We start from the raw sequence: 23,204 nt of genomic DNA on the forward strand, positions 1-23,204 counted from the left end.
CAGGGACGCTTTACCTCTGAGTTGCTTGCTTTTTTTTTGTTTTGTTTTTATTATGTTGAGACAGGATCTTGCTAAGTGGCCCAGGCTGGCCTTAAACTTGCAGTTCTCCTGCCTCGGCCTCACAAGTCACTGGGGTTATAGATGTGCACCACTGGACAGGCCCCGCCTAGCAAATCTTTGCTTAAATGTCACCATTTCACCGAGGCCTTTCCTGACCCTCACAGAGTCCCCCAAATTGCAACATCCTCACACACTCCCAGGCCCTCTGCTTCATTGTCCTCTTTTTATCACTTAGGCTGATTTATCGCGTTGTCTGTCCCCCAGTCTAGAATAGCTTCGTGACGATGTGGTTTCTTGTGTTTTGCCTGCTGTATACTCCTAGCGTCACGGCCATGCTTGGCCCTAGGAGATGCTCAGTAGGTAGTGCTTGAAGGAATCCACAGGAATTTTGCTTTCTGTTCCTCCTGAGCTTGCTCAGGATGCTCCGCTTCACTGGAAGCTAAGACTTGCTCTGCCTCTGGCCCTGCTGGAACTTCAGGCCCAAGTCTGGACAAGATGCAGCTTCCACTGGGCAGGGTGGCTCATGCCTATAATCCTCATGACTTGGGAGGCTGGGGCAGGAGGATTGCAAGTTAGAGTCTAGCCTCAGCAATTGAGCCCTAAGCAATGCAGCAACACCCTGTCTCAAAATAAAAAAAAATAAAATGGGCCGGAGATGTGGCTCAGGGGTTGAGGGCCCCTGGGTTCAATTCCCAGCATCCCTCCTGCCCCCCTACCAAAAAAAAGATGCCACTTCCAGCTGGTACCCAGAGGGGCTGCAGTACAGCAAGGGGTGCTTCCCTTACTGCTCTGGCCCTGGGGAGGAAAATAGTCTACAAACTGGATGCTGTGTGTGCGACTATGCTGACTCCCAGGAAAACACACCGGGAAAAGAACTGAAAACAGCGCTTTCCTTGGCTTCTCTTTGAAAGGGCTATTTTCTGTGTTTCTGTGACCCCCTCAGCCGGGAGATACCCACCCATCCACCTGAGCACAGGTGTGCGCTGAGCATCCCATCGCTCCCAGCCTGGAGCACCAGAATCACCTACAGAGCATCCCAGCAACATTTTAACCCATCCCAGTCTACCCTTTGAGCTGAGGGTTGAGGTTATTATTATTATTTTTTTGCAGTACTGGGGGTCAAACCTGGGGCCATAAACAGGCCAGGCAAGCCCTCTACCACTGAGCGACCAACCCAGTTCCCCGCTTTTTAAATTCTTCTGTGATTCTAATGTTCAGCTGGGGTTGGGGACTGGGAGTCTAGGCAATGTCCTGGCCTGGCGGTGAGCTTTGGTTTCCCAATTCCCATGGAGCACCCAAAGTGAGCAGGGGTACCCCAAGATGCCAAGTCTGGTACCTCCAACCAGCGAAGTTGTGGGTGCTGCGTATGGTTAGACTTCAGTTCACCCAGAAGTTAACTGTTTACACACACACACACACACACACACACACGTGCACACACCTGCACATCCCAAACTAGTTCTTGGGGTTGGTAGAATCGAAACCAGGATTTCCAAACTCAAATGCTAACTAGAACCACACAGGTACTAAAATTGGTTGCAGGAAGTGTGTTGTGGAAATGTGGGCATCGTGGGTAGACAGTCTGGGCCCTTCTCAGGGGGGTGGCCTTGGTCTTTTAGGACCTGCTGTTGCCAAGAGAGGACACAGGCTCCCTGACACCACGTCTTCTTCCTTATTCTCCCCAAGATAAATTCAGGTGCAGGGATTTAAAATGAAATAATCCATATTTCTGCTTCAAAATCCTGCTGTTACAAATGGCTTGCTGGCCTCAGCCACCCAGCTACTGATCTGTCACATGTCTCACAGTGGGGTCAGTGCTCCAAACCGTCTCTCGAGGGCAGAGCCCATCATCCGCCACCGTCAAGATCACAGGAAATGGCTTTTCTGCCCAGAGCCACATGCTGTTTCACATCTGAGTCCCAGCACTGTCAAGAATCCCTGAAGCTGTGAAATGAAGGTCTGTCCCAAAGGTTGATGCAGCCTTCTCCACCCCCGGCCCCCACTCCAGCAAGGAAGGCGAGCAGAGGCGCAGCCAGGAAGTTCTCCCCCAGGACAAGTGGACAGGTGAACAGGAGGCCTGCAGCCACGCGTGGTCATCTTCTTACACTGAGGGGGTCCTCCGGCAGGCCTTCCCCAGTGAGGCCTAAACTCTCACGTAGACCTTGACATCCCCCTAGATCCCCTCCGGACCTGGTTAATGTGATGTCCACTTAACTGCAATGGTGGCTTCTTAGGATTTTCTGCTCTCTTTTCATTGCAACATAGTTCCCCCACTGGATCCCAGAGAGCTGGGATGGTCTATATTCTTGCAATTCTCAAGGTCTACAAGAGTCTGGTTTCTTGTTAATTTTCTTTCTTTTTAATTTTTCTTTTCTTTTGTACAGGGAACTGACCCTTGGGATGTTTAACCACTGAGCCACATCCCCAGCCCTTGTAATATTTTATTTTAGAGACAGGGTCTCGCTGAGTTGCTAGGGCCTCACTAATTGCTGAGGCTGGCTTTGAATTTACAATCCTCCTGCCTCAGCCTCCTGAGCCACTGGGATTACAGGCATACGCCACAGTGCCCAGCTGATTTCCTGCTAATTTTCTATTAGTTTATCCTACTGCTTGGGAGCATATGGGTCTTCCTAAAGTTTTAATTCCTTTAGTGGTGCTACCATCAATAACACTGTATAATTTTAAAACACATTAGCTAGGTGTGGTGGCGCACACCTGTAATCTTAGCAACTAGGACAGCTGAGGCAGGAGAGTCACAAATTCAAAGCCAGCCTCAGCAATTTAGTGAGGTCCTAAGCAACTTATCAAGACTCTGTCTCAAAATAAAAAATAAAAAAGGATAGGAAAGTGGCTCAGTAGTGTTCAGCCCAAATGTGGCACACTTGTACCAGAAAACCCCTGGTACCAGAAAACAAAACAAACAAACAAACAAACAACAAAAAAAAACCCACAACACATTTCGGCTTATCCATTTATTTCCTAGTAAACATTTGTTGGGTTCCTACTATGTGCCAAGTTTGGGATTCAGCCATGAATGGATGGTGCCTAGTGCCAATGAGCTGATAGACTACCAGGGGAGAATGGCAAGGGCTCAGGGTGATGCTGCCCACTGCAGTGTGGTAAGTGCTGTGGGGTGGCCAGAGCAGTGGGTAGTGGGGTCAGTGGGCACTAACCCAGCCCAGAGTCAACTGCTTTCTAGCTCTGGAGACACATTGTTGGGTGGCTTAGGAGCATGAATGCCCAGCAAGACTTTTCCTCATTCAATCATGTCAGTGAGCATGCTTTTCACTTCTAGAGGTTCTGTTTTCTTTTCAAATATACCTGTTCTTTTTCTAATACTTTCTTTTCATTTGAAAACTTCCCCCGCCCCTCCGCTTTAAAGTTTCTTTCAAATTGCTCTATTATCTTAGGTCCTTCTGTTTTGTCCACTCTGCTGATGTCTTCCAATGGTTTGAAGGTTTTGTTTTGTTTTTGGTACTAGAGATTAAACCCAGGGGTACTTTACCAACTGAACTACATCCTTAAATCCCATTTTATTTATTTATTTATTTTTTTGAGACATGGTCTCACTGAGTTGCAGAGGCTGGTCTGGACCTTGCGATCCTCTTGACTCAGCCTGACAGTCGTGTGCCACTGTGCCTGACTTGCAGTTTTAAAATATTAAGTTTCTTTTTACTTTTTCCTCCTGGTGTCCCTGTAAGCCCTGAGTTGTAGAAATTTAGCCCAGTGTTACATTTGCTTCTGCTTGGTATCCTTAGGGGTCCAGCAGGTTTAACTGACCTATTTTTACCCCCACCACACACACCTTTGGAAATTGTTGAATTACTTGGAAACAATTTATTGAGCATTTACTATGTGTGTATCCCTATTTGTTGCTATGGAAGATTCAAAATAATGTAAGACCATACAACATAGCTCCCTTCCATGGAATCACTGTGGGAAATGGCCAAATCTACACAAGGTCTGGTGGAGACAGACAAGTTCAGAAGGAAACATAGACAGAAGGCGGAAAAATGGAGAGGAAAACCCAGCCAAGGAAAGGGTCTGCGCGAGGAGGTGTCAGGAGGAAGGTGAGGCCAATCACAGCCCTCACCGGATACCCATCAGCCCGTCCAGAAGGTACAAGCAAGGTGATTCCATTTTCTCTTACAAATGTGTCATCACCAAGTGCCCTGATGACATTGTTCTGACGCCTGCCTAGAAAGCTGGAAACCTGTGGATACCGCTGGTTATCGATGACGAGTTCTGCTTCCCCACATGTTGAAGTTTGAACATTAGAGAAGCACCCCGAGGCAAGCATATAAAGCAGTTTATTTAAAAAGGGGTAACAGACGTCTCCTAGGAGGGAGAAGGGGGCCATAGCTGGTATCATGGTATCCCAAGAAGCGAGGTGTTCTGTCCTTTTTATGTGTCCTAGGATTCCTTGGTTCTCCTGCCTTTACCCCCCCTTCTCCTTCCCCTTCCAGTGTACTTGGCTAGGCCCAGGAACTGCTCGGTGGGGTGGCCAAAGGTGGGAAACAGGTGGGCTGAAGGGGGAAGGGCAGGATGGAGCAGCCAAGGACACATTAACAACCTTGTAGCTCCCTGTAGGGAGGGGCAATTCCTGGGACAGGTTACCTTGGCAACAGGATGGAGCAGGGGTAGATTCAGTCTCCAACTTCCCAGATTTTCTCAAAATTGGCCTCCTAGATCCGGCCTGACTCGATTTACCTCCACTGACTGCCTAACTCTGGCTTCACCATGACCTCTTCTGGGTGCTACTGTGGTTACCGCTGTTCACCCGTGAGGAGTCCTTGCTTCCCCATGCTGAAGTACAACACCAGAGAAGCAGCCGAGGCAAGTGGAGAGTGGAAAGTAGAAGCTTTATTAAAGGACAGCAAAGAAGACTTCTCCCCGGAGGAAGAAGGCGAATCCGTGGAAGTGGGGGGTCTTCCCTTTTTTATAGCTAAGGTCTTCTTTCAGCTTTCCCACACTCAGGTCTTTTGTTTCCCCTTATCTTTCAGTGATGGAATGGAAGGCCCAAAAGGTGGGAGACAGGTGGGCTGAAGGAGTAATCTGGGCAGGAAAGGCCTGGGGCAGCTTTTGATTAGCACCTCGCTGTTTGCAGAGAGCTGCTTCATTAACATTTCCTTAGGATGGGCTCCGGCCTTGGGTACATTAACATTTCAGTTTTCCCAAGTGCTGCTCTGGTTTCCGGGACTCCTTTCTGTATAATGGTCTGGCCTCCATTTTATTGATCTTACTGGATATTAGACCCGATTTACCTAACTACCTATCTGTAAATCTGGCTTCACTATTATCCTATGAACTTGATTTTCCATACTGAAAAAGCTAAATGGGAATTCAGGCAAAAGGAAATCATTTAAAGCACTCTTGGGAGAGGGTGTGGGGGTTAATGAAAGTTGGATTTGAAAGAGAAAACCTGGTAAATCGGAAGGGCCGGAAGGTTTTGTAGTGATTCCGTGGGGCAAGTCTGAGATGAGGAGGTCAAGGTCGGGGAGGGAAGAGGGAGCCCTCTGTGAAGGGATAGAGACCCGCACGTTTCCAACAAGGAAAGTATACAGTGTTTGTCCTCCGGAGTGGTGACTGGGAGTGGCTTTTAAAAGGTAAGCTTGGAGGGGAGTCAAAAGCGATCAGAAGGCAGACGTCTGACTATTCTAAAGAACTCTCACGAAGTACGAACAACGACGTAAATACAGGCCAAGGGACTGCCGTCCCTGTCCCTGCCGACTTTAAGATCCGTTTAACAGCGACTTTTATTGAGCACCCTCATAACTAGCAGGGTGCTGGTGTTCTGGGTGTTGGGGGTGGGGCAAGGCTACAAACGGGAACTGGGCACTTGCTGAAATCAATATCTTCCTGGCAGGATTGCTGGATCCTATTTAACAGGTGTAACGCACTTAGAAGTGCCTGACGCACACTAAGGCCCGCAGCACAGAGCCTGCGTGTGCTCACGTGGACCGACTAGTTGATCTTCTCAACTACCTTAGAGCAAACCACGTTTTGTAACTGGGGCTCTAAGGGTGGGGTGTGCAGAGGTTCACAGCGGCAGCGTGGACCCCGGTGTGTGTGGGGGTCCTTCTGGCTGTGACCTGGCGGGAGGTCACTCCTGGCAGATGGGACATGGGAGGGGTTACAAGGGCGGCTGTAGGCCACGGGGGGGCTCTGCCTGCGGCAGGAGGCCTGGGTCTCGCACAGCCGTCACCCCAACCCTGCGAAGGCCGCGGCGACCAGGATGTGGGCCGCAAAGGGGCGGGCCCAGAACTGCAGAGAAAACTCCCGAAGCCCGGGAGGGGGCTTGAAAGTGCCTCAGGCCATATTGGGGGCGTCTGGATGCCAGAGCGGCTGAGCCCCGCCCACGCCGTCTTCTGGGGCTCCCGGGGGAGCGCCAGGGCCTGCCGCGGCCTCCGCGGCTCCCAAACCTGCAGCCCCGGCTGTCTGTGACCACTGACTCCAAGTCCTCGGTCCAGCTTTCGGCGAGGCCCCAACCTCAACCACCAGGGGCCACGTCCGGCAGGCCCCACCACGGCGCCGCACTCCCGCGCTCCCCCGCGGCTGCGAGTGGTGCGGCCCGGCCCCGCCTCCGACGCCCGCGAGGGGCGTGGTTCTCAACGCCACGTGACGGGGAGTGACCTAGCCGCCCGGCGCCATGGGGGCTTCGGACCCGGAAGTGGCGCCCAGGGCTCGCGGCGGTGCCGCGGGGATGGCGGGAGCAGGAGCTGGAGCTGGAGCTCGCGGCGGAGCGGCGGCGGGAGTCGAGGCCCGGGCTCGGGATCCGCCGCCCGCGCACCGCGCACACCCGCGCCATCCTCGGCCTGCAGCGCAGCCCTCCGCCCGCAGGATGGACGGCGCGTCCGGGGGTCTGGGCTCAGGGGACAACGCCCCGACCACCGAGGCTCTTTTCGTGGCGCTGGGCGCGGGTGTGACGGCGCTTAGCCACCCGCTGCTGTATGTGAAGCTGCTAATCCAGGTGAGGGGGCAAAGGCGCCGCTAGGAGATGGGAAGCTGTTGTGAAGGTGACAGGCCGGGACCGGGAGGAGGAGTGGAGCGGGAGGGTCAATGGCGACGGATTTGGGGAGGAGTGTGGACCGTGGGTTTTCCGGAAGGAAGGGGTGGAAGAGGAGGCAAGCGATGAGGGGCTTGGGTCGGCAGGAGTCGGGTTTGGGGGTGCAAGAAAAGGGATGAAGGAGTCTGAACGATACATTTGGGCGAGCAAGGAACTGGGCACCGGGGTGCAGGGGAGCAGGTATGGAGGAGAAGGCGACGGGATGGCGAGACGGGTTTAGAAGGTTAAAGAATTGAAGTGATGGGTTTGGAATAGAGAAGGACATCGGATTCGGGGTGAAGGAAGAAGCAACAGAATTGGGGGAGGGGCGAGAAGTTTGGGTGAGTGGGTAGGGGGAAGGGTTGGGGACCAAGGAGCGCATTTGGGGTGGAAGACAACAAGGACTGAATTTACAAAGATGGATTTAAAGGAGGCTTTGGGGAACAAAGGAGTGGGCGCCGGACCACAAATTTAGGAGGGAAAGAAGGGCATGGGACTTGGGGGAAGGGGAGACGGAGGTATTGGATTAAGTTCGAAGGCAAAGAATTCAGCAGGGGAGAGCTATCGGTTTACAGGAGATAGGGGCTCTGGATTTGATGGCGACGACAGATTTGGTGGGAGGAGGAGACCGGGTGACGCGTTGGGGGGGGAGGGGAACAGATAGGGCTGTGCACTGGGGGAGCCGCGGTGATGTGTTTGGAGAGGGCAGCGAGGAGGAGTCTTTTAGAGGGAAAGGGATGACGCATTTGTAGGAGAAAATGGAATCACAGGCCGTCACTGCGGAGACAGGCCACAGGGGTCTGGGAGTATTGGAATTTGGCAAAAGGCGCAGTGGAGACAAGGCAAGATAGGTAGGGGTTGGCCGAAGTTGATACCCAGGTAGCAAAGTCTCTGGACTCCAGGGATGCTTAGACACTGGACATATTTGGTGGCCGTCAGCAATGCAGTAATGATGAAAGGGCTGCTTGAGAAAGGGAAAGGTCCAGTTTGAAAGAGGTGTGTGTGGGGGGGGTGTGACTGAGACAGGCACAGTTTTGATGGGCGTGGTCTAAGCCTAAAGTGGTATCTGAAGATGTAGGCTAGAATTTTCCAATTCAGAAGGGCAAGCAGAGGGTTGGAGATAAAAATTGAGATGGAGACCCAACAGAGATTTGAGGTTTGATTTAATGCAAATGGGTGTCAGATTTTACCATCCCTGAGATTGAATTGAGTGAATGTCAAATGCCATTGAAAAGAGAAGGTCTATGAATGAGAGTAATTGAAATCCCCATGACTTAGAGCACTGAGGCAGGAGGGTTACTGAGTTTGAGGCCAAGCCTAGCAACTTAGCAAGACCTTGTCTCAAAATAAAAAATAAGGACAGTGGATGTGGCTCAGTGGTAGAGCATCCTGGGTTCAATCCCCAGTGTCAGGGGGTGGGGGGCATAATTGAAATCCAGGGAATGGGGGTAATACATTTGGGTGTGCCCAGAAATATGACAAGGAATGAGGACATCTAATCAGGAGTAACTAATTGTGACTGAGGTTTAGAAATGGCTGAGGGGGCTGGACAAAATGGCTCATGCCAGAAATCCCAGCAGCTCTGCAGGCTGAGGCAGGAGGACCACAAATTCAAAGCCAGCCTCAACAATTTAGCAGGGTCTTAAGCAACTTAGCAAGACCCTTTCTCAAAATAAAAAATAAAAAGGACTGGGGATGTGGCTCAGTGGTTAAGTGCTCCTGGGTTCAATCCCCAGTACCAAAGAAATGGCTGAGGGGGCAGTGGACACTGAGACTGGTGGGCATTTGGTTGTGACTTGGGAGTGAGGACTTCTTTACTTATAAGATTAGTATTTACAGCAATAGAGATTGCAGGCTTGGGAGAGAAACTGGTGCTTTGCCAGCACTGAGTTGGTAATCCAGGGTGCTGGGAGCCAGAGCCAGTGGAGTGAGATTGAACGAGGGCTGGAATTTTAGAGAGGCAGGCGGTAGAGTCTTTGGGGTGCAAGCTGCTGGGATGTAAGGAGTGGGTGTCTCATGGAGAGAAATGGAAGTGGTAGAGTTAGTGATTTGGTGTACAGGTTTGAAAAGAAAATTGAAATAAGGGTGGTTTGAAAAAGAATTGGGGAACGGGGGAGCCCGAAGAGTGAGAAGAAGTAGATGGTGGGTGTGTAAGATGGGTGGACCCAGTTAGGGTGGCAGTTGGTGCTAAGTGTAACATACTTCAGGGTCTGATCTCAGTGGGTATAGATTGGGAATCAGAGTAGAATCTTGCAGAAAGCCTCTGCTTGATGGCACACACCTGAATCCCAGCTGTTTGGAAGCCTGAGGCAGGAGGATTGCAGATTTGAAGCCAGCCTCAGTAATTTAGTGAGGCTGTAAGCAACCTAGTGAGATCCTGTCTCAAAGAGGGACAAGGATGTGGCTCAATGGCTAAGTGCTTGTAGGTTCAGTTCCTGGTACCAAAAAGAAGAAAATTTTGCAAAAAGTAGTAGATCAAATTACTATTTGGGAGAGCAGGAAATAGATTAAATGAATGCTTGGTGTCAAGATTGGGGCTTTGGGGGTTTAAAGATGGCTGACTGGCTCTTCGAGTATCTGATACAGGACCACAGTGTAGGCTGTGGTTAGGACTGGATTAACAGATTTAGGCATGCAGTGACTTGGGAACAGATAATTAAAACCCGCAGGTGAGAGGAATGAGCAGGAGAGACAGTGTGTCTTTGGTATCCTGAGTAGTTTAAGATATAGACCCAACAGATTTGAAAGCCATGGGGATGTGGGGTGGAGGGACACAAACTTAAGTGTAAAGTTGGAATCAAAGGGACTCCCAAATGATAGTGGCTAGACTAAGACAGCACAGAGCAGTAGCTGAGTGTATAAGGAGCATTACCTGCATTTAAAGACAAAATCTAAACTTAATTCCAAACCCTCGGGTTCACCCAGAAGGGAAAATGTCTAGCAGGGCAGGGCTGCCTCTAGCCTCGTCTGTCTCCTGGGCTGGAATGTGGGTTTTGTTTTGTTTTTAAGACAGTGGCCATAATGGGGGTGGGGGGGCTTAAAATTTATAATCAGTGATCTGTCATGTGTGTCTCAGAATCACATTCAGAAGGGACAACCTGAACTTTCAAAGACACTGGCTAACCTGGGCCTGGAGCACACCTGCCGCAGCTTTCGGGGCAGGGCCTCCTGACCTGCTGGCTCCAGTCACTCCCTGTGCAATCTGCAAGGTGCTGCTTCTGTCGCTCTGGTCCTCTGGGCTGGTGTCCTGGCCCTGCCAAGGGAAGGCAGGCCTTCTCACTCCCACCTGGGCACAAGTCTCCTTTGTACCTTGCCTTCCGCCTGGATTAGAGAGTCTCTGCCCGTGAACGGGCAGATAACAAATGCCCCCCCACCCAGCAGAGTCTCGGGGTGTGGACGGCATGACAGATACTTTGGTTATAATTGGATTCTGTGCAACAAGAATGACAGTAGCCTGTGGAGCCCAGGGCAGTCAGTTTGTCACAGGGATATGGGACAAAAGAGGTTACAGGACAGTTGAGGACAGGTTTGAGGAAGAGTAGGATTCAAAGGAAGTTTGCTAAAGCTGGAAATGGAAGGGCAGCCCGTGGAGGTGTCTGCAGTAGGCTTGGTAAGAGATGAGAGAGTGGGGGGAACTTAGGACCGGGTCACAGAGCTGAGCTGTCTGAAGTGTGGGACTGAGACTCAGGTGTGGTGTGTTTCAGCGCTGGCATAGTTGGGAGTGCAATTGGAAAATGAAGTTTTTACCTGGAGATTAAAATTAACTGAGATTTCTCCTGAGATGAGAATGGACTTTGAAGTACTTTAAAAGGGGGTTTCTGCACTGGGAATCCTGGGCTTTGAGGGTCAGGATGCTGGGGCCCGGATGGGGCGGGCATTGTGGTCAGGGTAGTAGCCAGGACTGGATGCTGCTGAGCGCTGGGAGAGTGCGTGATGCCCATGGCAGTCAACGCAGGTGAGCTCTCTGGGGTGTGTGAGTGGGAGACAGGAGCAGCGTTAGAGGAATTAGGCGTGGGAAAGAGGGCGTGCAGCAAGCCCAAATCACCAGAAGAACTTTGCTTTTCTCTCTTAATTTTGAAGGTGGGGCATGAGCCGATGCCCCCCACGCTTGGGACCAATGTGCTGGGGAGGAAGGTCCTTTACCTGCCGAGCTTCTTCACCTATGGTGAGTATGGGGCCCAGGCCAGGAAGCCCATGCCAACAGAAGAGAGACCTTCAGTAGGGCCTAGGGCACCTGCCAGGCCGCCTGGCACCCACAGTTGGTGCTGGCGCTAAGAAGGGAACCTGAGAGTTGCCAGACATGGCAGGGTGTCAGGCAGGAGCAGGTGAGCACTACGGCCTTGGTCCACCTCCTCTGCTCACATCTGCCAGCCACCAGCCCAGTCAGCAAGACAGACAGATTCCTGAGCCAAGGGCCAGGTCGGGACGCTAATCCCTGTCAACCTCTGCCAGCCAGTTCTGCCGAGAGCAGGGCGGGCATGAGTTTTCTTTCTGAGCAGCTTTTCTACTTTTCTGTCCCAGCAGGAGGCCTGACAGTGGTCTCCTGAGCTCCTTTATTTCATGACAACTGGCTGTCCTGCTCCCCAGCATTCCTGAGACAAGTGCCCGCTCACTCTGGCGTCTCGCCACTGGTTACAGAACTGTGAAGAGTCACAGCTCTCCCCCCAGTGTCCCTGAGCTTGGCCACACCACTTACTGCTCTGACCCTGCTACAGTCCTGTCTGCAAAGTAAGGCCACCACTTTGTGCCTCAGCCCTCAAGTCCCTTCCTAGCTACCCTGCTGGAGGTCTGTCCACGAGATGTCACCTGCTGTCATACTGCTCCTGTGGCCCAGGTGTCAGCCGTCCAGGGCCTTCTTCAGTCCATCATAGCTGTTCCTTTCCCAGTCCCTCCCATTGCCAGGTGACTGTGTTGGCACTTGCTTTAAATGTGCCCTTCTCTCCTTGTTCGTGGCCAGAATTCCACTCCAGACTGATCCAGATGTTTCCCACCTCTGCTCTTCCTGCCTGTTTGGTCCATAATGTTTTCTGAAAATCTTTCTGCTGCAGAGTAACCTGGGGCTTGGCCTCTGGGTCACTTTTTTGTTTTATTTCACACACTAACTGCTGTCAGAATCAGATGTCATTTTTCTTTTCCATTTTTACCCCTGCTTGTCCACTGTAAAGCTAGAGCCAGGCAGAATGTGACATTTTATGGGAAAATGTATTTGTGTTTATTTTTATTTTAAAAATGTCAGGGGGAGGGTTGGTCACCAGAGGAGGAAGGCGGCCCCCCTGTCTGTGGAGCCAGTGTGCTGGGGTCGCACTTCATCAGCTTTCTCGTGTCTGCCTCCACGTGTTGGCTGATCTGAGGGGCTGACACCACATCCCACGTCATGGCTCCATTCAGGTCACATAGCCATTACAAAGGACTCAACTCCAGGTAGAGCAGTCTCGGCCTCCATCTTAGTGGCTCTTGGCAAAGATGTGAGAGTTCCGAGGCACCCCACCTGTTGATATAAATGTCCCTTTAGTCCAGATGTGAGCAGATGTCTGTTGGGTACTTCTGGACACCACGTTTGCTCTCAGTTGGGAGATCAGGTATGTCCAGAAATGTGTGGCCAGTTTCTCCTGCTCTGCCATGTCCTGGTGACCAGCACAGCTGTCCTGACATTCTCTGTGTAAAAGGAAAAATTTCTTAGAAGGTTTCCTGGCTCTGGAGTACAGGGCCCTGGCCAGTCCATGAGGGCCTCCCACGCAGTTTGCGCACCTTTCCCTCTCTGCCCTCCTCTGTGGAGTGGGGAGATAGAGCTCCTCGCTCCTCTCACCCGTGGGCAAATCAGGTAAAACGAGGCTGGTGGGGCTCTCCCCTCTGTGCCATAGGGCACTGGCCCCATGACCCATCCCTCCCCTCCTCCCACTCCTCTTTCCAGCTCACTCCCATCTCAGAAATCCATTTGTGCAGGTGACAGGTGCTCTGGAAAGCCGGTGGAAGCCCTTTCCCACTGTGAAATCCAGTCACCATGCTGGCAGACCTTGCTGAGGAGAAGGTGCACTTGCTCGTCACCGCCTCTGTGCGGTGCTAGAGAGCTAATGCGTGGGTCTGAAAGGGGAGCCGATTGGCGGCTAGAACATTCTGCTAGCTTCCAGGGTCGAGGGTTTATAAAAATACATGGCTTTTTTGAACGTGTTTAAAAAGTTGATGTAAAATAAAACAATGAGACGAGTCATTAACTCTGTAAAAGGAGAGGCCTAGCAAAACATGGTCCCCACAGGCTCAGCTCACTGACCACCCAGGGGCTTCCTAGCATCATCTGTGTGTGTTCTGCTTCAATCGCTCCTCTACCGGCGAGTGCCAGGTGGTGTCCAGGGTGCAGCACGGGAGCAGGTGGGCGCTCCTGGCCGGGGCATGTCGTGTTTAGGCCTGTCTTCTTAGTGCCCTTCCTCTTCCACTTTTTCCTCTTTAGGTTACGGACATCATCATTTTTCTTTCTTTTTTTTCTTTTTCTTTTTCTTTTTCTTTTCCTTTTCCCCAAGAAAAACATTTTATAAGCAATAGAAATTGGTTTTGGGTTGCAGCTCTTAGGTCACTACACTGAGAAACCACAGCTGAGTTTGCCAGGTAGTTCTCAAACCAAAAAGAAAACGCAAAGTGTGTGAGCTTGTTTGTCTAAAGTACATTGCGAAGGTTTTGCGAAAAGAAACAGGCCAGACGACATTTGGGAATGAAGCCCGACTGCTTGCAGGCCCTGGCTGGAGGCTCCCTCCATGCTGGAGTAGGCAGGGACTTCAGGGACAAGCCACAGCTAGTCTGGGAATGTGTGCCCAGGAGTGGGTGCACCTGGGCTGGCGTGACACTACTCCCTCTGCTTTCTTATAGCCAAGTACATTGTGCAAGTGGACGGGAAGATCGGGCTGTTCCGGGGCCTGAGTCCCCGCTTGATGTCCAACGCCCTCTCCACTGTGACTCGGGGCAGCATGAAGAAGGTGAATCCGGGGCGAAGCCAGGAGCGGTTGCCTGGAGTTGCCCCCAGCCCACCATCAGAGGCAGCCCGTGTGCCCTGGTCCTGCTCCCCACTTCTGGACCCAAGAGCCATGGCTGGGCTCCAGACCCTGGTGGTCAGACCCTTGGTCGTGTGATTTGGAGGCTTTCCGACCCACGATCCTACTTTCCTACAGCTGTGACAGTGGCTGCTTTCACCCTGCCCCCTGGGGTGGCCCAGCCAGCAGCCCCTGTAGAGGAAATATCAGGGGCTGGTTTCTGCCATCTGCATCCCTTGAGATGCCGAGGAGGCATGACTGTACCTTGCTTTTGTCCCTTTTGTGTGTCAGGTTTTCCCTCCTGACGAGATCGAGCAGGTTTCCAACAAGGATGACATGAAGACCTCCCTGAAGAAAGTAGTGAAGGAGGTGGGTGTGGGGGTGGAGGGTGTGGGTGGAGGGGGGTCTGCTGTGCCTCATCCTGGGGTGGGTGGGTTCTTAAAGAGGAGCAGCTGGCCCTGTTTGTGCCTGGTGCATGGCATGCAGGAGCCCTTGTGGGACCTGGGGAATTTTGGAAAGCTTTCCCAGCTGCCGTTGGTCCTCACTGGGGACCAGGCCGCTCTCCTGGGAAGTGGACTGCCCCATGTGAGGTCCGTGGGTCCCCCAGTCTTCCCCCAGAAGGACAGCTCCCCATGAGTGCCAGTCCCAGAGACAGGCCTGATGGAGTCGTCCCCCCGCTCTCTTCCAGACGTCCTACGAGATGATGATGCAGTGCGTGTCCCGCATGCTGGCCCACCCCCTGCATGGTGAGCCGCCCTGAGGGACTGCATCTATCCCCAAGTAGGGGGGTGGCATGGCGCCTTGTGTGCTGTAGGCAGGCAGCGGTGGCATGGCTGGGAAGTGGTGGGGGTAGGAGTTCCCATTGGAACCCACCAAGGAGAGATTGGCCAAGAGTCCTTTGCAATGGCAGGAAGAAGAAATGGGATGCTGTGGTCCCAGAGCCTCGGGCCCTCCTCTCCTGCACTCTGACTTAGGCCACGTTGTGCAGTGATCACTCAGTATTGGACACTATGTGGCTGGGATGTCATGGGCTTTGGCCCACCAAGTCACCTGTGTGCCTTTGCTCTTTCCTCAGTCATCTCAATGCGCTGCATGGTCCAGTTTGTGGGACGGGAAGCCAAATACAGGTGGGTAATTTCTCTTGGCTGCAGTGGCCCTGTGACCCTTCAGAGTCACCCAGCACAAGCCATGCTGGTCCATTTCTGGTCCATTTCTGTGCCCTAGCTCAGCCCACTGCGTCACTTTAGAAGGTTGTGGCAGTGGCATCTGTGGTCTGTGTCATGGGCCATTTTCTTTTCCATCTCTTCCCGGGGGTTGCGCTAGACAAGCCTCGGTGCTGGGCAGTGGATTCTGCTTGGACAGGTGTTCAGGACCAGCACTGATTCTGCCGCTTAGAACTGACCCAAGGTCACCTTCTGGACTCTTCAGTTGATGCCCTAAAGGTTTCTCCAGTTGTTTTAGAGCCTGGCTCGCAGCTCTTTTCACAGTCCTGAGAAGCTGTCCCGTAGGCTTGGGACTCATCCACTAATTGTGTGTCAGAAGCTTCCCTGGATGTGGGCGTGGATGGCACCTGTACCCACACCGTCTTCCCTGCAGGGCTGGTGCCCTCTCTGTCCCTTGGAGGTGCCCCACAGGGTACAGGTCCTGGAAGCTTGTGGCCCATAGACACATCTGGGTTGCCTCCCTCTGAATCTCATTTCCCTGGGTCACTTGTTCTCTGCAGCTATCCCATGGGGCCATTACCCCATGAAGCCTGCTTGCTGTGTCCCCTCATCTTGGGTTCACTAGTGAGAACTGGCCTGTTCCCAGATTGAAAGGTGAGGGTGGGAAATGGCACCAGAGAGGACAACTTCTCTCAGAATTCCAGTGGCCAGCCCTTTGGAGAAGGCTGGTGGGGCCTGGTGGGACTTGTGCTGGCCGGGGCTTCTCCCGCCATCTTCTGCCACCTGCTTCTTTTTCCTGTACTTTTCCTGCATAGCCGCCATTCAGGAGAGGCCAGCTGACATTCTAGCTACAGGTCGCAGAGGAGGTTATTGAACCTTCTTTGCATTTCACATGCAAGATGCCACAGCCTGTCCTCTGGTCTCCAGTAGACACTAGTGCCCAGGCGTCTTCCATGGAGGGCCAGATGGCTTTTCCTAGGCTGGTCCAGGGGTCCCATTTCAAGGCTCTGGGTTCTTCTTACCCCGAGGTGACCCCCTCTGCTCACCACCCCTTCCCTGCTGTGCCTGTCAGGTGGCCTGCAGGCTCTTCTGCCAGGAGGGTGTTTGACCAGAGATAAGTACCAGGGCCAGGTGGGAGAGGGGCCTGCTGCTGTTGCTGCAGTGTCCCGGTGAGGGTTTCATTCCTGAATCACAGGTCCCAGGGAACGTGGCAGGAGAGGACCGTGTTGGTTTCCTCCGTCCTCACGACTGTGTAACCCTCCCCAGACCAGAGTTCTCCACAATTCTCTTCTTGGGTTCTTCTTCCCCATCTAGGTTAGGACTGGCTGGATTTGGGGGGACTGGTGGGGTGGGCTACTGCTAAGTGACCAGGTGACCTTGTATTCCTATTTTGCCTTCTTCACAGTGGTGTGCTGAGCTCCATTGGGAAGATTTTCAAAGAGGAGGGCCTGCTGGGATTCTTTGTGTACGTGAGTTTATCCACCCTGTAACCGGCCATGGCCATGGCTCAGCTAACACATGTGTGTTCCCGGCCTCCCAGGCCACAGCTGCCCCCTCACACTAACCACAAGGCTCTGCCCCAGTCCGATCAGCTGCGGCCCAGCTCTGGTCTGGGCCATAGAGCATCAGGACCAAGCTGTTCGGCCCTTTTCAGGTCACAGTTTACATAAAAATGGAGTAGGGCTCGGGGGTGGCTCGGAGTGCGCCAGGCTCGGGGTTCAATCTGTAGCACCACAAACAAACAGGGACTGTTACCCAGCGCTCAGGGGAGATGAGCCGAGTGGCCCCGTGAGGCCCTGGCCATTCACCCCCGGGGGCTGCAGGTGGGCGTTGGCACTGGTCTTCACCAGCCCTGGCACCCGTAGTTCTTGGCTTCACTCCAGGAGTGCCTGAAACCCTGTGTCTTGGACTGAGGGTCGAGTGCTGGGAGCCACAGGCCAGCTCCAGCCAGTCACGTCTGTCCTGGCGAATCAAGAGTTCGTGTTTCCGGTTTCTCTTGAAAAGTCAGAAAATCTGGCCCTTCTGGTTTTGTTCCTAAGAGCAGCCATTGGCTGGGGCCCAAGGGGCTTCGTCTCTGGCAGGGCACATGATGACCTGATGGCACCGACCTCCCGCGCTCGGATGTCTCCTTACTCACCTGCCGAGAGGGCTGTTCAGGAAGTCCAAGCCTCGCCCACCAGAGCGCCCCTCGGGAGGCTTGGGCCAGCCAGGCAACTCAGAGAGACCCTGTCTCAAAGTAGAATAAAGGGGACTGGGGATGCAGCTCAGTGATGGAGTACCCTGGGTTCCATCCTCAGCACCGCCCCCCCCCCAAGAAAAAAAAGTCACAAACAGAACTCAGAAGCCAGGCTTGACAAGTTTGTGTTTTGTCTTCCTTTTCCAGATCTAGGTGGTGACACAGCTGTTCCATGTATAGTGTACTAGTATCGGGACCCGTGTTGTTAGTATATTTTTTACTTATGTGATATTATCATATATTAATGATATTCTATAGTTATAGTATATTAACGTAACTCTTACTGTGGTTTTCCAACCCTTTCCAAGGGTTCTATTTATAGCATTTCTTTAGCCAAGGGATTCCTGTGAGGGGGTGTGTGTCTGTGTGCATACATATATCACATATGGCTGTCATCAGGGTTCTCGGAGCCATCTCATTGTCAGACCCAGCACCTAGTGGAGAGGGACCAGGGTGCTGCTGGGTGTCCTGCAGCATGGAAGCAGCACACAGCAAAGCGTCACTCGGCTCCAAATGCAACAGCGCCGAGGCTGAGACGCGCTGATGTACACACCCGCACATTCACATACACGTGCACACACGTGTGTAAGTATGTGAGTACGTGTTCGCCTGTGTACTTGGTACTTTAGGCCTTGAAACACTGTGTCACCACCTCTGGCGTTTTCACGCCCGCCCTTGGGTTCCTTCTCCCCGGGGGTTTGGAGTAGGCAGTATCCATTTGTGTCACAGGTCCCAGAGCTCGGTGCATGGTCACCTGATTGCTGGTCCTCATGTATGTGTTAACATACATTCTTTTGAGCTTTCCAGATATTAGTTAGACTTTTTAAAAATTCAGAAATAACTCTGCTTCCCTTCCCAAGAGACAGCCATTCCCCTGGAGCACCCCCCGAGGCACCCTGTTCCTCTATGAGCAGATAAGCATAGTGTGGAGAGCAGAAGTGACCTCCGGGCGCAGTGGCACACACTTGGGAAGCCGAGGCAGGAGGCTCCAAGGTTCAGGTCAACCTGGGCAGCTCAGCGAGACTCTGTCTTAAAACGGAAAAATTGTAAAGCTGGGTTGTGGCTCATGGTTGACACTCCTGAACCGCATCCCCAGTGCTGCAGAAGGAAACAAAACACCCCACAAAGACCCAAGTGGCACTTGTGGACTTAGTGCCCTCAGCACTGCCTTCGGGAGCCTTCCCTGTGGGCTCTTTGCAGCTTTTTGCCATTAAGGTCGTCACGTTATGAGTTGGTCTATGAGGTGGCCTCCTTGGAAACATTTGCATGGCATGTTGCCAGTGGGATGTTCTAGAGGTGAAGAGGTATACTGAACATGGTTGGTGAGGAGGCCAGGAGAAAGCTGCCAACATGTAGATACTTTCATCATCTGCACTTGAAAATCTGAGATGTGCAACTCTCACATCTTGATGCCTGGCTTCTGTGGTTTAAAAACTGCTTGTGACCACTAACAGTCTGTGGCATTAGAAGTGCCCTGTAACACCTCAGGGACGAGGACCCCGGCCTTTCTGGTGGGCCGCTGCTGGCTCACAGGGGCCTGTGGGTTCTCCTTCCGAGGCTTTGCTCTTGGGGGTGCTAAAATGTTGAGCTTGGAACCTCCTCCCTGCTTCCTGGGTATGAAGCCCCAGGACCTCACCCCTCGCTCCCCGCTCACTTTGCTCACCTTGTTTTTTTAGTGGCTTAATCCCTCATCTCCTGGGCGATGTGGTTTTCTTGTGGGGCTGTAACCTGCTGGCCCACTTCATCAATGCCTACCTGGTGGATGACAGCGTGAGTGACACCCCAGGGGGGCTGGGAAACGACCAGAATCCAGGTTCCCAGGTTGGTTGGAACAAGGACTTGTCCTTCTTTACCTCCATGTACTCCTGACTCCCAGGGTCTGAGACAGGTCCAGGACTCTGGAATTCCCTCACCCTGAGGGTGACAGGCCCCTAGAAGTCCTGGTGTCTCGGCTTTGCCTGAGGAAAGATGGGATGTTAGATTGGTACCCAGACTTGGGAGGGCCGTTGTCCTGGGCAGCGTTACCATCCAGTGTTCCTCAGGATACTTTGGGCAGAGGCTCAACCAGGACTCTGAAATCAGAAGATTTTGCTTCTTATTTTATGCTTTCAAAGTCCTCTGTGAAGGTTACGACCTTTGGTCCTCCAGCCTTGATTGTCAAGGAAACAGGACAGGTGGATGACACCGATAGTGGAAATTGAGGCCCAGAGGTTAAATGAGCGCTCCAGAGTCACTGGGCTAGAACAAGACTGGGCCAGGGTCCTTCCCTTTGCTAGACTGAGGGTGCTTTCCCCGGGATTCTCTGGTGATCTCTGTAGCCGGGCGGGAGGCTCCCCATGTTGGTGGCAGGGCTGTCCCAGCCTGGTGCACACAGGCCTCAGCAGGTCCGTCAGGCATGAAAGCGTTGGTCCCTCTGCAGGGCGCTTGGTGAGGAAAGGCTCTGGGCGCCTGATGGGTGACAGGTTCTGCTGGAACAAGGCAAGGGTTAGAGAGCTGTGAGGGGCTGGAACTCCTAGTGGCTTAATCCCTCATCTCCTGGGCAATGTGGTTTTCTTGTGGGACTGTAGGGACAGCCAAGCCCAGGAGGATTGTGAGGGACCTGGGGACCCGCCTGCCAGAATCAGCCTGGTCGGGGAGGGGCAAGGTCCGCAGGGCTGTGTAGGCCCAGTATGGGCTGGGGGCTGGGGGGTGTTGGGGAACAGGTCTGTGGCCCTAGATGAGAGCTCTGTTCCCACAGCAAGGCTGGCTGGCCCTTGAACTTGGGTGAATCTTAACTGGCCTCTCAGTATAAGCTCCATGAAGACACCCCGTCCCACATGCCTGCAGCTCTGCCCTTCCTTGGGGACCTTGTGGGTGGGTGCACTGCTGCTGTCGTATGCAGAGCATGCCCGGGACAGCTGGGTGTCTTGGTGGAGGCTGCGGACTGGCTTCTCTGGTCCAGCTGGGCAGCTGCTTGCACTTCAGCAGCAGCAGCAGCAGAGTCAGGCGCCGCATGGGAGGGATCTTCTGTGTGGGCTTCCAGGCTCAGGTGGGGTTGCCGACCTGCTGAGCCGCTGGGCAATCTCTGCCCAGGTCAGGGAATCCCTGGTGGGATGGCTACTGCACAGGAAGCCGAGGGATGGGCAGGACCTTCCTTGTTAGCTTATTTCCAGGGCAGAGTTTTAGGAGTGGGGCAAAGCCAAGAGCCAAGCGGGCAGCAGCCTAGTGAGGTGGAGGTGGCAGCCGCCTGAGTCTTCCCTCTCCTTAGGCCCAGGGCCAGGCTTCTCTGGGCGTCTGGACGGGAGTCTGTCTTTTGGTTCACTCAGTGAGCCCTGACTAGCCCAGGCCCTGGACGCAGCCAGGCAGGTATGGGCTATGTCCTGGGAGCTGACTCACGATGTCACACAAGCCAGCAGCTGGTGACCCTGCACTCCCATCTCCTTCATTGGAGTCCTCAGCCCAGTTCCTGCCCCTTTGCCTCAGGTCTTCTGTGGCCCTTCTAGGTCATGGACACAGTGGGCCTGAGGGAGGCAGCCTGTGCAGCGTGGGTGTGTCAGGGTGTGGAGGGCGAGGCGGGGTCTGCAGGGCTGAAGTCTGCATCCTGAGCTGTCCGAGGCAAAACGCACTCCCTTTCTGTCTCCTCAGTTCAGCCAGGCCCTGGCCATCCGGAGCTACACCAAGTTTGTGATGGGGGTAAGTCCAGCTGCCCTGGCCTTCCCTGTGGGCGGGGTGGGGCTCAGGCCAGCTTTGGTCCAGGGAGGCGGGTCTTAGTGCAAGGTGCTGCGCAGCGTGTGCAGGGCCCGGCTGGGCAGACCGCCGGCGCTCAGGTCTCTCTGGGTTTCAGATTGCAGTGAGCATGCTGACCTACCCCTTCCTGCTGGTCGGAGACCTCATGGCTGTGAACAATTGTGGGTAGGTGTGCAGCCCTCCGCGGCCCTGCCGACTGCGGGATTCCCCAGCCGGGCCTTTCTGGCTCTCTGCCCCCTCCCATCTGCCCATGTACACATTTCCCCTGGATCCACCAACGCCATGTGGGGTGAACCTGATTTCTGGATGTTGGCAGGTGGCAGTCCAAGGCTGTTTTCTTGAGGGTGTAGCTGACCTCCTCCCTCTGTCCTCTGGTTCTCACACACTGTCCTTCCCACAGGCTGCAGGCTGGGCTCCCCCCCTACTCCCCAGTGTTCAAATCCTGGATTCATTGTTGGAAGTACCTGAGTGTGCAGGTGAGTGAGCCCGGGAGGCTGGAGACTTTTCCCATTCTTTGCCACAACTGTCCCCTGAATGGTTCTGTGGGCTCTTTGTTGTAGGGGCGGCTAAGGGGTCTCATGGATCTCCCCTGAGTACGGTGAATAGAGAAAATACAGACGCTTGGTTTAAGGCTTTTAAATTAAATTTGCACTTCTCCTAATTTAAGAAAGGATTTGAGTGGCTCAATTTGGATTCATTTAAAAGTCACACATCAGAGCTGTGTGTGGTGGCGTACGGCCATCGTCCCGGTCCCTGGAGGCCAAGGTAGAAGCGCCCAGGAGTTTGAGGCCAGCCTGGGCAGCACAGTGAACCCCTGTGCCGTAAGAAGAACAAACAAAATAAGAATTCCACGGAAGGTCCAGTCTCACTTGACTCTTAAAGGCTTAGGACAAGGATGAGGATGTCCTGGCCCCTGTGGTGGGTAGTTAAGTCTCAGCACTTGTCCTTCAAGGCACCTGGGCTGAAAATGTGAGGCCCGAGACCACTGTAGCTGAACCAGGGTTGGGACATGGCATGCGGGAGGTCCCCTTCTCTAGGACCCCAGGCCCTGCAGAGTGGCGCTGACCACATGGGGAGCCTGCTGGGGGCGGGGGGGGGCAGGCCTGGGTTCTGGGGTGTTGTGCTGAAGCTGCCTCCTGCCGGCTGGCGCTCCCAGGCCCGGCAGTCAGGGACCAGGCTTCTAGACAAGGGCAGACGGGCCTTCTTTCAGCCTTGGTTTGCCCCCCCGCCTCCCCCCCCCGCCTCCCCCCCCCCCCCCAGTAAATGTGGCCCTGGCCTGGGGAGAGCAGGGTGCTGGCTGGTTTCTGGGTGAGAAGAGGGTGGAGAGCCGGTCTGCATCGTACTCCTCCCTTGAGGCTCAGTTCCTTGGGCTCTGAGGCCAGAAGAGCACCAGTCTCCTCTTGGGAGTTGCTTCTGAGGAGCCCCAAAGACACTGGGCACTCCCAGGCATGAGGTGGCCTGCTCGCTCCTCAGCACAGCAGGCTGACCTTGTCCTCCCAGGATGAGACCTTGATCCTCTACCTGCCCTGGGGCCTCAGAGCCGTGGTGCCTCTTCTCTGAGGCCATGGGGAAGCTCCTCGTCTCACGGTCACGTTCCTTCCCTTCCAGGGCCAGCTGTTCCGCGGCTCTAGCCTGCTTTTCCGCCGGGTGTCATCAGGATCATGTTTTGCCCTGGAGTAACCTAAACCACCTGCCAAACTCCTAGTCTCAGCTTGGCCCTCTGGTGAGGCCGATCATTTCGGGATACCTGTAGGGAGACTGCAGCCCAGCGACACCTAGGTGTACCCCAGCCCGGCTGGGCTACAGTTTTCTTATTGGCCATGTGTCTCTTGAGGTGTGGGATTGCGCAGGGGTGGGCTGCACCCAGTGGGTGGGGTCACCTGTTAGACCTGGAGAAGGTGGGGTGGGGGGTGGGGAGTTGAGGCGTCATTCCCTGACTTCCCAGAGTCGGCCTT

The 23,204-nt window shown here is 53.8% G+C and overlaps 1 protein-coding gene across 2 annotated transcripts; it reads left to right on the forward strand.

Moving 5' to 3' along the window:
- Positions 1 to 6,687: 6,687 nt before the first annotated feature.
- Mtch1 (mitochondrial carrier 1) lies at positions 6,688 to 23,148 on the forward strand. 2 transcript variants are annotated; one of them, XM_076858795.1, is made up of 12 exons: positions 6,688 to 7,030; positions 11,186 to 11,270; positions 13,964 to 14,070; positions 14,416 to 14,493; positions 14,813 to 14,870; positions 15,200 to 15,251; positions 16,693 to 16,752; positions 19,200 to 19,344; positions 21,148 to 21,195; positions 21,347 to 21,414; positions 21,650 to 21,725; positions 22,858 to 23,148. In XM_076858795.1, the coding sequence occupies exons 1-12, from the start codon at positions 6,710 to 6,712 to the stop codon at positions 22,927 to 22,929; spliced, it is 1,170 nt and encodes a 389-aa protein (XP_076714910.1). In that variant the 5' UTR covers positions 6,688 to 6,709; the 3' UTR covers positions 22,930 to 23,148. The 2 variants fall into 2 exon arrangements, with proteins under 2 accessions (XP_076714910.1, XP_076714911.1); XM_076858796.1 differs by having other exon boundaries at positions 19,200 to 19,293.
- The last annotated feature ends 56 nt before the right edge of the window (positions 23,149 to 23,204 follow it).

The sequence above is a fragment of the Callospermophilus lateralis genome, chromosome 6, assembly GCF_048772815.1.
Source record: "Callospermophilus lateralis isolate mCalLat2 chromosome 6, mCalLat2.hap1, whole genome shotgun sequence".
Classification (NCBI taxonomy): Eukaryota; Metazoa; Chordata; class Mammalia; order Rodentia; family Sciuridae; genus Callospermophilus; species Callospermophilus lateralis.